Below are 17,290 nucleotides of genomic sequence, written 5' to 3' on the forward strand. Positions count from 1 at the left end.
GGCACTAAAACATAACACCAATTACTGTCAAAATTATAAACAAAGATTTAAACTAATATATGTTATCGATTCTGGAGTTGCCATCAGGAAATCTTCAGGATTCCCTTCATAAGCTGTTCTAGGGCAAACTTGATCAGACACATTGTGATGTGTCTCATAGTTTGATTTTCACTACAGTCTGGCGTCTGTGTTTACCCCATTTATACAGGAAATAGGCGCACCTACCATGCTGAGTCCGTATTCTGTTTAGCGTTGACAATGTCTTACGTGGCAAGTCAAAACACAGCGGCTTTGAGTAATACACGGGATTTGGTTATTCTGCTTTGTGGTTCATTCTCAACGCCAGCGTCAGTTAGGTCAAATCTGTCCTCTGTGGTAGCAATTGCTGTTTTGATAGGTGGCTTTCTAGACCGAAGGCGACCATGATTGGCATCCTCAATATATTAGCAATCCACTTTTTAAAATTTTAGGGAAACATATAAAAACATTTAAAATCTTAAAAAAGAACATATTGTAACTTTTTAAAACTTTATTGAGTGGATTGTATTAATCTTTAGCTACACATAAAAAACACAAACTTCCTTCAGAAAGAAGAAAGGAATGTTATACATTGAAGAACGTGAGTTTTGCTCTTAATGTTTGGAGAATTAAATTTTGCGTTGTAATTAGTTGGATAATGTTATTTTGATAAAAGTGGCCTTGAACTTCCCAAATAAGAAAAATTGATCAAATTATATAGAAATATTTATAAAAACATAATTTAAATTTTGTAAATAAAAAAAAAATCATTAATTTTAATAAAGAAAACTGTTTATTGATTACTACTACATGAGCTTTTTTACAAGAATGTGTTTATATTTGAAAAGCAGGGGCTTCTGCAACATTGGATTCTTCGTCATCATTCAGTGGAACTTCAAGTTCTGGTCCATCCAAAACATGTTTGAAAACCTACATAGTTTCATTCTCCCTCCAGTCTTCTCCATAGTTCTCTTTTAGAAGGCTGTCTACGTCTTGTTTTCTTTGTATTTATGCTACATTATTACTGTTAGGAATGACTTCTGCACCTACATTTTCCACACTACTTCTTTATTTTGTAATGCTTCTTGCATTCATTAATTCATCATTTTTATAATTAGTTTCACCTTGAACCAAAATAGTAACTTTGTTTTTAATCAAGTTTACATTGTTGGATGATTAGATTCCAAAGGGCCATGAAGCAGGTTTTTTAATTTTTTCGAGTGATGATTTTTTCCAGTCTCTGTTCATGATGTCCTCTCCCAACTGTTTAACTGTGGCAACGTTTTTAATCATATGTTGTTGTATTCTTCTGGGCTAACTACAACTTCATGGCTTTTCATTTCTTTTTCGATATTTCTGAATACTGGGTCCGAATGTAGGAAGCTATGCCGTAGGAAATACAATCTGCACCTTTGCAATATGAAGTAAGGTGGTGCATTGTAGAACCAATAAACTATCATAGTCGTCAAAATAGAATTCTTATTTTGTCCCCCACACCCCTTTACTTATAAGGCAAATAATGCTGTAAAATTCAAGATTAGTGGTATTCAAACAATCAAAAAGGCAAGATGAGATCTCATTACATCCTTTACTGTATTCATTTTCTGTCCAAAGATAAGCTGTTAAATTTTCATTTGTAAGCTTACATTTTGAGTCCTCTTTAATGGCACAAAAGTTATTCAAATATACTGTAATAACAAAATTGTAAAGCAAAACTAACACTATCTTATATAAAAATAAATGTAAAAACTGGGTTACCATCACAAAGCTTACATTCTTCTTAATGTCTGGCTGCAAAACTTATGTTCTCCTCACCAGCCAATGAGAGTCTTCTACTTGACATCAGTTCTACTTGACATCATGAAAGGTCACATGACATCAGTTGTTGTTGTAAAGTTGTCTCTGTAATAACTAAACTGGTCGGATAGTTGGGGAAGAGGTTGATTTTTTGACAGTCAAAAGAAAGAATTAAATTTTTTTGGAAAAAGGAATCTTTTCCTGGGTTGTTCATTATTAAGCCTCTCATTGGCTGGCGAGGAGAACATAAGTTTTGCAGCCAGATATTAAAGAAAATGCAATTTTGTGATTGTAATCCAGTTTACATTTATTTTTAATTAGGATAGTGATAGTTTTGCTTTATATTGACATTAAAGAAATTTAGATTTTATCACAGAGTACAAGAATCCATTAAATTATCATTTTCAGAAAAGGGGTGGAGAATGTGAATTTTGCAGTCAGGCCCTTCAATTTATCTATGTTTGAATAAATAAAAATTTAGTTGATTTTAACAAATTTTAAATGAATACTCTTAAATAATAATTTTTTTAAATATTGATTTCACAGAGATTATGCATTTATTGGTAAATAATTTTTTTGTATGTATCTAAAAAACTTGGACATATTACACAAATTCTGATAACAGTTTTGAATTTAGCACCCCAAAATTAGTTTAAATCACCATGTACAATTCCATATACACAGGTATGAAGAAATTTTTTTTGATGACTAGTGATAATTATTGTTTGTACATGAAGGCTGATTAAAACCCCAATTTTCCTTTATCACAAATATTGAGATCATCTTTATTTTTATTATAACTTATATAATTGTGTTCATGGTATATGTGAAACTAAATCTCATATTCAGTGTTATTTGCTTGTATAATTTATTTATTAATAATGCAAGTAAATAAAATTATAATACAAAAAGTATATTTAAAGAATCATTTAAAAAAACAAAAAACTACTGTACATTAGAAAAAGAGTGGTACAATACATTTTTATAAAATAATCTTTTTATGTATATCAAACTAAATTATTAAAAAATATATTATCAGAAAAGTAACATCTTTATATAAGATAAAAAATATTTCCCCTTTAATTCCAGCACTACATATGCTTGATAACTTATGGACATCATTGTTCTTATAGTTAAGTTAGTTTTGCGTATACACCTTCTTCCAAACCTTTTTTTACAGCCTGACCTCAAGGACTACATCATATTACATCCAAGCTTATAATGGAATAAGGGCAAAAATTCTCCATATGAAGTCTTCCTGCTTAAAAAAGTGGTAATTTTTACATTGATACATGTATACAAATAATTACAAGTCCTTTCAAAGTTATATATTAAAAATTTACAAATAAATTTGGAAAATTACTTTCTAATGTTTAAAACGTGTTTTACTAACATTGTCTTCACCAGAACTTCTTTTTAATATTGTTTGAGACCTTACTGAAAATTTAGTGACTGAACTATTTGAAAGAGTCACTTTCCTTCTGAAAAAAAAAATTAACAACATGAAATTATTTATTAATTGTAAGAGGGTTAGAACCCCTTATTTAAACACTCTTAGTGACTATTAGAGGACATTCAAAGACAGAAAGTAAAGTTGAATTTTATTTAAGAATGGGAAATGCTGCACATGTTTTCCCTTTCAAATGTATTAGTCATATAGCAAAGCTATTGTATTTATTACAAACCTAAAAAAAAAATTTGTTTTTCAACACCTGAGTTTTGTGTTTTACATTGGATATCTTAAAAATTATTGTAGTTACAGTTCTGGAACCTGTTTTATCATATTTCCCAGCTAAAAATAACATAAGAAACCCAAAAAATTACCATAATTAACGTAAGTCCCAAAAATTACAGTAGGGCTTCTTTATATTATTAGAGTTGAAATCCGGGTGACATCTTTTGCTAGCTGCAACAACTCGATAACAAAGCGTTTCCAGACCTATGTTAATGTGAAATTTTTTCATTATTTTTACCAGTAGAACAAGTCCTGAAAGTTTCTTCCTCTCTTCATGGGAAACCTATATATATATATATATATATTTTACTGTAATTAATCTTTTTAAGATTCATATAATTCCTCTGTACTGTTAAATTATATTTAAATTCTATTAATAAACTACCTAGTACAGAATTATTGATCAGTATTTTGTGATGGCTTATTTAATAGAATTTAAACACATATATATTTTTTTAGGGGAAATTCAAATAATTCATTAACATGTGTTAATAATATTTAATATTATACATAATATACCATCAAAACACATGGATTAGATAAGTTAAAATTATCATATTAATTCCAGTAATAGATTTTTGCAGGATCCTGCATTTTCAGTCACAACTGAAGATTAGAAGAAGTTTCAACTGAAGATGAAAGTCATCAACTTTGCAGGATCCCGTGAAAATCAATTATTTGAGTTAATATGGTAAATTCAACTTCTGTGTTTTGGTGATTTGTATATTGTATGATTTTAAATATATGTAGGCCTACATACATGAATTTAACAAACAATTTTTTTTTTTAATAATGCTTACTTAAATCAGTAATGTAGCAACTGTCTGATATTAAAAATAATTACTGCTATTGAAAATTCTGGTTGGAATAAGTTTTTAAATTTTGTCCCAGACTTAAAACTTATAGAAGTTCAGTCTAAGAAACTTATAGGTAGTTAAATCTGCTCTACCAGTTAAGGTAAGATGCTAAGAAGAATATTGTGAAAGACTATAAGCACTTTGTTTGTAAAAGGTGTTGTAGATATGGATCAATTTTGTAAATTTTCAGTAGCCAGCTATGGAGAATCGAATCAAATGCTTTCTTGTAATCTATGTAACATGTAGTTATTTCGTTGCACTTTCTCTGCTTGTTTCATGATTACACTATCCATTATTATTTGTTCTTTGCATTCTTGACTACTTTTTTGACATCGTTTTTGTTCTTCAGCAAGTATGTTATTTTAAGTAAAATTTTGGTCTATCATATGTGTGATTTTGGATGTAATTAGCTTATGTAATGTCGGTAAGCATGTAAATGGTCTGTAATTTGCTGGATTTTGTGTTTCTTGGTTTTTCAGTATGATGAATATTTTTCCTTGTGTTAGGAAATGACACATGCAGCAAACAACATGCAGCATGGCTCTTTAACAATTCTATTGATTTCTGTTGCTAAATGTGTGTGTAGTGAACTGCTTGTACCAGAATTTATGTGTGTGATCAATTCCAGGTGCTTTCCAATTGTGAGTTTTTTGAATAGTTTCAGTTAGTTCTTTTGCTGTAATTATGTGATGTGTTTGCTATGGTAATTTGTATGATTATTCTGTTCTTCTGTAATCCATGTGGCTATTACTTAATATTGTTTTGGTTGTGACCATACATTTTCCCAAAATGCCTTCATTTCATCTGTGTTTGGTGGGTATGACTCTTATTTCTTCTTGTTTTTCCAGGCTGTTATGAAATTGTTTTTCATTTCTGCTGAACTGGATGTTTTGTGACTCTCTTCTATTTGATTCAGTGTATCTTTTCAACTCATTGTATACACTGCTAGTTTTGTTTTAGAGTGTCTTGTGCTTCTGTGGGTTTCTCCTTGTTATGATATGTCTTACATGTTTTAATATATTTGTTGTTCAACTTCCTCTACTATAATGTGCTCATTCTTGCTATATCTTTTCTAACATTGCTTATTTTGTTTTCGAGCTTGATTTCCCATTTAGGTTTCATTTTGTTTCATTTGCGGTTGGTTTGGTGTTGTATGAACTGTCTATTTTGAGTTTATAACTGTTTTGGCAGCAGTGTATATCATAAGTTGTATGTCTTCCAGTGTACTTATATCATCTATGTATTTTTCCGGTTATGTAAAACAACAATTGGAAAAACTGTATTATTTATCAACTGTATTGTTGATAAAGGATTCTCTTGTATATGAATTTTGGTAGTGGAAGCCTACTGGCTTGGGCAATTCCCTTCCACTTGATTATGTTTTTTCTGTTTCATTGTTTACACTACCTTCAGTGATTGCAGTTGTATCAGTCATGTTTTCTATTCTTATGTTTGCACCTATCTACTGGGTTGGTGGATTGGTTATCTTGGGGGCTAAATATTTTGAGCTGGGAAAGGCTGGTTCTGTGTTTGTGTTTGGTATTCATATCAACTGTTCTTTCTTCTTCTTTCTTGTGTGATGTGGGTGTTTAGTTCTTTTGAGATTTGTTTCTTGATGTTTTGTATTTCCCTTTCTGTGAACCTTTTGTTATTTATCCTGTGAAGTAATACCTTACGGTGGTTCTGGAGGCTAAACAGAAAAAATTATATTTCAAAATGCATAGTGATAGAATCATTATAATAAGGATAAAATGAAAACCTAAACCGACAACTATAACGCTAAGTTAATGCTTATATGCCTACAAGCGCCCATGATGATGATGAGGTAGAGTGTGCATATGGAGAAATTGACAAAGCAATTTAACACATAAAAGGGGATGAAAATAATGGTTGGAGATTGGAATGTAAGCATTGGAAAAGGCAAGGAAGGAAATATAGTGGGTGAATACGGGCTGGGAAAATGATTGAAAGTGGTGACCGACTTATAGAGTTTTGCACGAAGTATAATTTAGTAACTGATATCAAAGAAATCAGTAGCAGATAAATGTGAAGAATACAGAACAATTAGCTTAACTAGTCATGCATCAAAAATCAACTAGAATTCTATACAGAAGAATTGAGATAAGAGTGGAAGAAGTGTTAGAAGATCAATTTGGTTTCAGGAAAAGTATAGGGACAAGGGAAGCAATTTTAGCATTCAGATTAATAGTAGAAGGAAGATTAAAGAAAAACAAACCAACATACTTGGCATTTACAGACCTAGAAAAGGCATTCGATAACATAGACTGGAATAAAATGTTAAACATTTAAAATAAAATTAGGGTTCAAGTAAAGATATAGGAGAACAATTGTTAAAATTTACAGTAACCAAACAGCGGCATTAATAATTGAAGAACATAAGAAAGAAGTCGAAATAAAAAAGGAAGTCTAACAAGGATGTTCCTTACTTCCTTTACTTTTTGATCTTTACATAGAATTAGCAGTTAATGATGTTAAAGAACAATTTAAATCCGAAGTAACAGTACAAGGTGAAAAAATAAAGATGTTACGATTTGCTGATAATATAGTAATTCTAGCCGAGTAAAAAAGATTTATAAGAAACAATGAATGGCATGGATGAAGTCCTATGCAAGAACTACTAAGAACATAATGAAAGTAATGAAATGTAGATGAACCACTGAATATAAAAATAGTTAAGAGAAAAGATTTTGGAAGTAGAAGAATTTTGTTATTTGGGAAATAGAATTACTAAAGATGGACAAAGCAGGAGCGATATAAAATGCCGAATAGCACAGGCAAAATGAGCCTTCAGTCAGAAATTTAATTTTTTTACATCAAAAATTAATTTAAATGTCAGGAAAAGATTTTTGATAGTATATGTTTAGAGCGTAACTGTATATGTAAGTGAAACTTGGACGGTCGGAGTACCTGAGAAGAAAAGATCAGAAGCTTTTGAAATGTGGTGCAGGAGGAGATTGTTAAAAATCACATGGGCGGATAAAGAGACAAATGAGAGGTGTTGCGGCAAATTGGTGAAGAAAGAAGCATTTGGAAAAATATAGCTAAAAGAAGAGACAGACTTATAGGCCACATATTAAGACATCCTAGAATAGTCACTTAGGAGGGGGAGGTAGAAGGAATATATTGTGTAGGCAGGCAACGTTTGCAATATGTAAAACAAATTGTTAGGGATGTAGGATGTAGGGTGTATACTGAAATGAAACGACTAGCACTAGGTTGGGAATCTGGAGAGCTGCATCAAACCAGTCAAATGACTTAAGACAAAAAAAAATACACAAGGTTTATAAATAAAGTAATGAGACTAGTTTATTTTGGCAACTGAAGTGGCAACACTGTAAATTACTAGTAAACATATGGTTATATGAACAGCTGATTTATATTAGGTATTAATATTTTTAGTCTATTGTTGCCACGTGAGACATAAACAAACTTTTCATAAAATGAGTTTTTGTTGTGCATTACAAAAATGAGTGATACTAATTATCAACAACGTTGTGCAATCAAGTTTTGTGTTAAATTTTGTGAGAATGATACTGAAACTTTTTCAAAAATGAAAAGGGAGTATTATGGAGATGATGCTCTGTCATGAGGCCAAGTTTTTTAGGTGGTTTAAGGCATTTTCAGATGGCCGTCAATCAGTTGTGGGTGATCCGTGCTCTGGAAGTCTGTTAAGCAAATCACAGACTTGATATGGTACGACCGGTGATTAACTGTCAGAATGATTGCAGAACAATTGAATTTTAACTATACCACAGTGCATCAAATTTTGACAAACAAATTAGACATGAAAATTTTTGCAAAATTGGTCCCAAAATAACCTCACTGTTAAACAGAAAAAAAAACACGGTGGAAGTGTGCCATGATCTTCTAGGGCGAATTGAAACTGGTTCTGATTTTCTAAAAAAATGTTATTACTGGTGATGAATCTTGGATATTATACGACCCAGAAACAAAATGCCAGAGCAAGGAGTGGCACCCTTCAATCTCACCATGTCCCAAAAAAGCGAAAATGAGCAAATCAAAAATTAATTTGTTTCTTTGATAGTAATGGCGTTATCCATAAGGAGTTTTTGCCTACAGGACAGACTGTAAATCAATATATTAACTGAGAAATTCTTGAAAGACTGCGGAAAAGAGTTGCCAATGTGAGACCAGCCATCAAAGACAACTGGTTGCTACATCATGACAATGAACCTTGTCACACTGCACTCTCAGTTAATGAATTTTTTTTTTATATTTATTTTTTATTATAATTATTTATCCTTTATCCTTTATAATTGTATTTATCCATGCACCCATCTATAATTAGATTGTAAATAAAAAGTTTTTCTGAACCAGTCTCATTACTTTATTTGCAGACCTCGTGCGTGTGTGTGTGTGTGTGTGTGTGTGTATACACACACATGTTTTTTTTTTGTTTTTTTTTAACTTCCAGGACCACCATTAGGGTATTACTTTACAGGATAAGATGATTGACAATTTTTGTAGCATTTGAAAATGCCAAGCCTGACTGGGACCTTAAATATATATATATATATATATATATATATATATATATTTAAATACAAGTATATATATTTAAATTCTGTTAAATAAACCACCTAGTACAGAATATTGAGGTAATACATATCTTCTATAATTTTTCATGAAAGTACTTTTGTGTGATACCACATCCACAGTCATGACTGAAATAATTCTGTTTACGTAAAGGTTGTTTTTATTTAAAGGATTTAAATTTAACAGTACAGAGGAATAATATAAATCTTAAAAAGATCTGATTTTCAAGCCTTTTTTTACATTCTTAATGAGCTTTCGATTAACTGTTTCCAATACCTGCCATCTCATTTTCTTAAATTGTCTTATGTCACTTGTGTGAATTAAGATGAATTGTTCAATTACTATTTTATAAAAATTAATGGAATTATTCTATATAGGATGGGACAAACAAACAGAGACAAATGAACAAATATATATTTGCCATTATCTTATCTATTTGCTCATATATATTATCCTCAAGTAAACAGTTTTTTATTAATATTTATTTTCTTAAAAAATGTTTGATGCTTACTTAGATTTTTCTTTTCCTGTTATAGGTACTGTAGGAGGTAATGAGATTTCATTAATGTCTTGTAATTTTTGTAATGTCATATTTGCATACAGTTGGATCTGTGAAAGAAGAAAATTATGCATTAAACACATTTGCACACATACACACATGCACGTATCCATTATACACAATGTATATAATATACTAACTAATTTTTAATTGAAGAACAATTTTTTTGTATAAAAACTGTTAGGAGTCTTTTGTTTGTGGTATATTTATGATAATAACTCATCAGTCATCAGTGAACCATCTTGGTGGTTCAAGGAAAAACAATATTTTTTCAGTTTAAAATAAGACAGTAGATCTTAATTTTTTATTAAATTTATATATACCTACAGAAAGTATACATTCAAAAAGTTCCCAGAAATATTTTTTTATTTCAAACACTGCTTTTATGAAAAAGTATTACAGTATATTTTCTTTATAGTAATTTCCTTTGGTAGTTGCAACTTTTGCTGATGTCTATAACTGGATTCCATTCCTGGAATCCGTTTTGAGATATCATCCTCAGTTGCTTTGTTGCATTGGCTGTTACAATGAAATATTATTAAAAAAATTAGTGTTGTATATTTTCTCCTTTAGAGCATTTTTGGGGTGAGTTAACAAGTAAAAATCAGCTGTTGCCAAGTTTGGAGAGTATAGTGACACTATGCTCCAGAGTTGTTACACTGTATCACATCAGCTACTCTTTGAAAAGAATGGATCAATGTGCTGGATGCACTGCCACGCAAGAATTCCAATTGTTTGTTTCTTGTTTTTTAAGATGTTTCCTTCTTACTGCATCCTGAAATCCAATGGTAGTCAACCATTTTATACCTACCGCCCACTTTTTTGTCTCTGTTAGTAGTAAAATTTTCTAACTGTCCACCGGTTCCACAGTAATGGTGATTTATAAAGTAGGGAAGTAACTTTACTTTATATAATTTATAAAGCAGAGGTTACAGCAAGTTAAAGTATATATTCATATATTCATATATTCACAAGCACAGCTCACAATATTTCATTTGAAACTGTAAACACGTGCTCACTCTCACAAATCTAACTGCGTACTGACCAGATGCATGAGCTATTCTGGGGCAAGGCTCTTTTGTTTGTGGTTGCACTATGGTGTTATTTACTTTCACTTTCTTTTCTTTTTCCTGTTTAGCTTCCGGTAATTACCTTTCAGATAATACTTCAGAAGATGATACGAGTATTTATTTTCACTTAGGTAATGTGAACTAAACTTATGAATGGGCAATACAAATAGTAAGTATATTTTCTGAAATTTAATTGTCATGGGTAATTTTATGAAAACCTAATGAGAATGTTTAAATAATGGTATGATAATTTTTAAAAAAAGTCAAATTAAAAAAAAAAGGAAACTGCTACAGTATCAGACAGATCCTCTGCCACCCACCATGATTGATGGAATGCTCACTTGTGGGTGATAGGGACCAGGTTGACTAGCACTGCTGTAAACAATGAATGATATTGATGATTATTTCCTTGGTTGCGGACTACCCATCAGGAATGAATTTATAGTGAACAATTTCTTGCAAACAAAATAAAACTTTTGGTATAACCTTTTTTTGCTCTTATCTAATTCAGATTTCTGTTGAGATGGTGTTGATTTCCACTTTCACAATTCACATTTTTCTTAAATTTTCGATGTACAGAGGTGACCACTGCAAATTTCATCTTCAACATTAACATGGCCATCATTAAAACAGTAACACTATTCATATATAAACCAAACACATTTTAAACATACAATTGATTTCAGTTAGTAAAATTTCAAATAAAATCAAGTCATTTTGTTTGTCAGTAAAGAATAATTAGGGCAATAATTTCACTTGAGCATTACCCTCATCATGTTTAAGTTCATTTTATGTATAAATTTTAGTGTAATAATGCTATATTAAAATGAAATTTAACTTTGTTTACCTGAACAGCTGAGTGGTTGTAAAGATAAATGAAGTACAAACTTCAAGAATTGTTTTTTTTTTTAACAAGACCCTCTTCTAATTTTACTTTTCTTTTCTCAAATGTCATCATCTCCAACATTTCATATCATTTGGGTTAACATTGTACCACAAAATCCAATCTTTTTTTTCTTCATTGTTTTAATGATTTTAGTTGCATCATTTTATTTTTTTAGTTATTTGGAATGTAATCCATTCCAGAAATCTGAATATGTTTAATCATGTATCGAAAACCTGTAATATGTTTAACTCCTAACATATATCTATTGAGGATCTTCTTTGGAAAATTTATTTCTGAATACTAAGCCTATATATATATTTTACTGGTTATAAAAATTTATCTTTTTCTCATAAAATTTCTTACTGTGATCTATATCCCTGATTAGGAATTCTCCATCTTCCTCAGTGAAACATTTACAAAGATTTATGCAATGCTAATAAAACACACACATACACTTTTATTTTCCTTCAATACTAACAATAAACTTGCAAACTGCAACCTAGTGGCAATGTAAAATTATTTAAACAAATTTATTTTTTCCTTCACATCTAGAATTTTTACGGAGTGGTTCATTAAAACATTTTTTGTGGAAATTAAATTAAAAACATAAAATATTAATTAAAAACTGAGAGGTTAATAGACATAAAAAATGAAAATGCAGATTCTAATGATGCAGATACCTCTGCCAAAGTACAAAAATGGAGGGAGAACAAATAAGGCATTAAGTGAAAAAATAAATTTTTATCAATTTCTTTTTCATTTAACTAAAGCATTTGTAAATTACTAGTATTTTATAACAAATAAAAAATAATTGTTGTTCTTACAACAGGACCAATCTTCAAGTTAATTTTTGGCGTATGCTTTATTCTTAGTCCCCTCGATGGCAATTTGAAGTGATGACCTAAATACGGTTCTTTCAAACGTTTACCATAAATTAATGGTTTTATATTTTTATGACGTAAAGACATCTCTACTGTGTGCTTTCTATCATCATCATCATCTGACTGATAGACACGAGAGGTGTGCCCAATAATCTGTTGAACATAACAAAAATCATTTTTGACCACTACTTATTATAAAACTTTGTACTGCTATTATAAAATTAAATTATAACTAATTTACAGATTTTGAATATCTTATGAGATCATCAAATTATTTAGTTCAAATAACAATAGGGATAAATATACAAAATACATGATAAACCACTGCACTGTTTACATGAATAGAAATCAAAATAAATAAAAATGTTTTAAATTCTAATTATAGAATTGCTGTAATAAAATATTGACTCTATATATTAATTCAAATTGTTTAATAGGACACAGTACAGTTAGAGATTTAAAAAAATTAATTCCTTATCAGTTAGCAAAGATATTGCAAAATTAACTGCATAACAGTAGCTTACTGAATACCATACAGAGTAATAGTCCAAAGTGAAAAAAAAAAAAAATTAGTACAAAAGAAAGTTAAAAACATCAATATAAGGAGTGTGTTCTAAAGGTGAAAGAGAAATTCAAATTGAAAATTAATATAAATTAAACAAAGAGAATAAAATAAAATCTGACAGAAAAGATAACAATGATTGACTTCAGTGGTGTTGTGATACTATCTCAGCCTTCCAATTGGAATGTCTTGGATTTTAATAATTCTACTCGGGCAGGCATTTCATGTATCAAAAAACTTTTACACATAATCATGAGTATTATTATTATTTTATTTACAGCGCATTGGACTTGTAGTGCAAATATAAGAGAAGTAGGAAAACTAGAAAGACAAATTTGCTAGAGTAAAGAAACAACTGAAAGCATTTGTTTTTTTTTTAACGTAATGCATCCATTACGTTAAAAAAATAATGTTGGATCCATTAGAAAATAATGTTTTTGATGGTTGGAATGATAATAGCATAAATGTATTTTTAACTGTGACTGAAAATGATTATTTCAAAAATTGAAATGTTTCTTCCTGGAAGAAGTTTTAACAAATACAAAGGGTGTAACGTATAATATATCTTTCATGAATGTGGTAGTCGAAATAGAAAGAATTATGTCTTTATTAATTGCTGTTTATTAAGATTTAATTAAAAAAAAGAATTTAAAGAAAAATCTTTAAACCTTTGAAGAAACATTTAATTTAATACTAGAAACCATATCAGTCAAGTCAAATAAATCTTACAAAAAATAAAAAAACAATACATAGGTATGTTTTTCTTTACTGAATTGTGACCAGTTAAGTTCTCAATGTAAGCATCAATTGGCTGGAAAGCATGGAAATGGTACAGCAGAAATTAAATGAGTAAGCAGTACATCTACACAATAATAAAATAATGAGGGTTGTACCTACGTGTGCATCATGCAAAAACTACTGAATGGATTTTAATAAAACTGCAGATTTATACCTTAGGGCCATTATATCCAGTTAGATTAACAATATTGCTAATGATGAATTTTTTTTCTTGAATATCTATAAAATATTTATATATTTAATATTTTATTAATTTATTATTAATTATTGTTTTAATTAGCTTAAATAAGCACATTTAATGGATTTTTAGGTTTTAGATTTGACTATTGATATTATTTGCCAAAATTTAAAAAAAATATATGCCTGAATTTTGGTCCTCTGAAACAGCTGAAGGGCACGATTCTCAATCTGCTGCTGACAAAGAGTACTCTACCCAGACTTGAACAGTAGCTTTGTCTACAGCAGGGACATATCAGAGTTTCTACGTCAAGAATGAGGAAAACACTGAAGGAAAGAGAACTTTTCGGGCTTAATTGTTATGTCAGTATTATTCTCACAACCATAAGGAACACAGTGGGGGTAGGGGGGCTGAGTCCTCTGGCTAGGTGGGAAGAGCAAGTGTAGCAAAGTTAAATTACAGTTGTAAAATTCAACTGATATGGATTAAATGTTAACTATAAGTTCAAATTATTAACCAAAATAAATTGATTAATCAATTAAATTTCTAATGTAATGAATATATTTTATATATATATATTTTTTGTTAATAACAAAAAGAATTAACTTAAAGGAATTATTATTATATTAAAAAAAACCAAAAAAAACAACAGAATAGTATAAAATTTAGAGTTAAAAATAATTATATGAGAGTTATTAACTCTCATATAACTTTTATATAAGTAAAGAAACCAAAAAGAAATGCATTGCATTAAAAAATAAAATATCAAACTAAGATTTGTAATATCTGCTTAGTTTTATAGAACTAATCCCTCTTAGTTAAAGATAACAGTGAAAGGTGGGCACTAAGTATAGAGTACGTATAAATCCTATTTTTAAGTTTCAAGAGATTTTTTTAATTTAATCTCATAAAATACAATACGTTAAATTAAATTTGTTCTTAATTTTCATAATTATTTTTCTTTATATTAAAACTGATACTATGATCTATTACATTATATACTATATATCCTGTTATTATACAAACTAAAAATCTCTAAATAAATTTTTATCGCTATTAATCTCAATGTAATTAAAAATAAAGATTTTGCTAGATTAAATAATAGTTAGTTATTATTACATTTAATGTTTGCTCAGAAGCAATTCTTTTGATATCTGGAGGCACACGATATTCTTTCATAGAATCTGATGTAAATATATGATCTGGTGAAACTGGGATCCAAGTTTGAGTACCTAATGTTCCTATATATTGTCCTCCTAATGTCCAGAATCTTACTGTTTTATCAACACTGCAACTGTAATTGAAATATCTTTGTTTTAAAATTCAAATGCAATTACATAATAATGAGATTTATATTTTAATTTAAAAAAAAATATTAATAGTAGATTATCATTAATTAAAAAAAATATTTTGCTACACTGTTTGCAAAGCTCAAAAAGCATTGATTTTACAGACAAAATGTTGCTAAATGTATAGTCACAGTGTTCAATTAACATGTGTATGAGCTTGGCAATTGAAATGGTCGAAGGTTAATTATTTATTTTAAAAAGTTGGTCAGTTGCAACAACTAGAGTGTATTTTGCATTACTTTAATTAGTGAAAATTAAATTTTAATACATCTTATGGATATTGCTGTAATTAATGAACATTTTTTTTTGCACTGCTTGTAGTCAGTAATTTCCTTTATAAGGATGTTTTATTTACATTGCATTTCAGTTATCCAAATTCTTAATTCCAATTTTTTTTAATTTCCACTATTCTAAAAAAATAAACTAAAAAAATGATTATTTTAAATTTTGGTTGAAGATGTTTGTAATAAATTCAATGTGTCACATTAACATAAACAGTTCTACTGAAATAAACTAATTATATTATGTTTTCATAAATAATCTTTCTTTATTTATTGTTATGATTTTCTATTTATTTTTTCCTCTATATATTTCTAACTTTCCTTTTATTCTTTAGTTTATTGTGAGCTTTTTTCTCTCAGTTTTTACATATGATTGAAAGAAAAAAATTTAACCATTTTTTGTGTTATTTTTTTATTTTTTTTAGAAATTGTCTCTCCTGGCATGGTAATTAATTTTTCTTTGCCATGTTGCAATATTATTTCACTAAGATCATTCTTTTGTGTTATTTTTTTCTTTTTTTTAGAAATTGTCTCTCCTGGCATGGTAATTAATTTTTCTTTGCCATGTTGCAATATTATTTCACTAAGATCATTCTTTCTTGATTTTAATGTGAAATCATTTTGTATGAAAACAGTTGTGATTTGGACTATGTACTGTGAAGACAGTACATAGTACAGACTATGGGCCTCATCTCTTCATGAGGCCCAATTTTCATTGAGCTCATTCATATTCGTTTCATGTCTTTATTAATATTAAATGTATCTGCAAGTTAAATACTTTAAGAGTAATATTATTACTATTAATATTATTCAAGCTCTTTGTTTTATTTTACTTTTTCTATCATCACTTGTAGTAAAATATTCACAGTTTTTCAGTGAATTAGTTTTGATTTTGGTGCTTCAGTGATTTATAGCTTCAGTGCTTTTTCTTAACTGTATTCTGTTAGAATTTTTAGACTTTATTAGAGTAATTATTTTTATTCCATGACTAATCTTAAGAAATTATTTAATGTTTAATCTGTTTTGTTATTGAGTACATTTTAAAATGGAGTACTGATTTTCTTGGGGAGGTGTTGTGATCTTGGTTTCTGGCTAAAAGGAAGCTTTGGTCATTTCACTAAAGTCACCACTGACCTTGATGTAGTGACTTTGATCTCCTGAGGAGAAGATCTCTGCAGCTCACTTGAGAATGTAAAGCATGACCAAGTTATGCTTATTGTCAACTGATGCAAGTTTGTGAGATTTGGTTGTGGTTTTGCTCTGATTCTGAATTGGAAAGGAAAACCTTGGCAGTGACTGTTAAAGAAATAAAGATGGCAAAGGGCTACTAAGTCCAGTAAAGTCCTTTTGCTTGGAGAAGCCATGCAAGAAACTTTGCCGTCCTTATGCAACATTGTTTGAGGTTGGACTATCGTGTGATCTCACTGGGGTTCTTTATCTTTTGCATTTCATGAAGCAGAGATTCTATCCAAGGATTTTACTCCAGGAAATCATATTATCATTAAAAATTTTCTTATTGCTTTTCAGAAGGCTTTTTTCTAGTTTACCGTTTAATAAAAAAGAAACAGTTTAAACATATACGAGTATATAAGAAAAAAACATAAAAACCAAACATGTGAAGTATTTCAAATTGTAAAATCTAGTTCTGCGCTATGGATTTCCTGAAATATAAAAATATAATTTGTCTAATAGCTTCCACAATTATTAGAAAAATTACTAAGGGATTTATGCTCAAGAATTC

General features: G+C 29.3%; 1 protein-coding gene across 1 annotated transcript in view; it reads right to left on the reverse strand.

The window, feature by feature from the left end:
* Positions 1-3,181: 3,181 nt before the first annotated feature.
* LOC142330674 (WD repeat-containing protein on Y chromosome-like) overlaps positions 3,182-17,290 on the reverse strand; it is a 101,507-nt gene continuing 87,398 nt past the window's right edge. Inside the window, 4 exon segments of the mRNA XM_075376120.1 lie at positions 3,182-3,296; positions 9,497-9,594; positions 12,325-12,534; positions 15,039-15,213. Of these exon segments, the coding sequence (XP_075232235.1) occupies positions 3,182-3,296; positions 9,497-9,594; positions 12,325-12,534; positions 15,039-15,213 (598 nt within the window).

The sequence above is a fragment of the Lycorma delicatula genome, chromosome 9 (assembly GCF_047948215.1).
Source record: "Lycorma delicatula isolate Av1 chromosome 9, ASM4794821v1, whole genome shotgun sequence".
In the NCBI taxonomy this organism is placed as follows: Eukaryota; Metazoa; Arthropoda; class Insecta; order Hemiptera; family Fulgoridae; genus Lycorma; species Lycorma delicatula.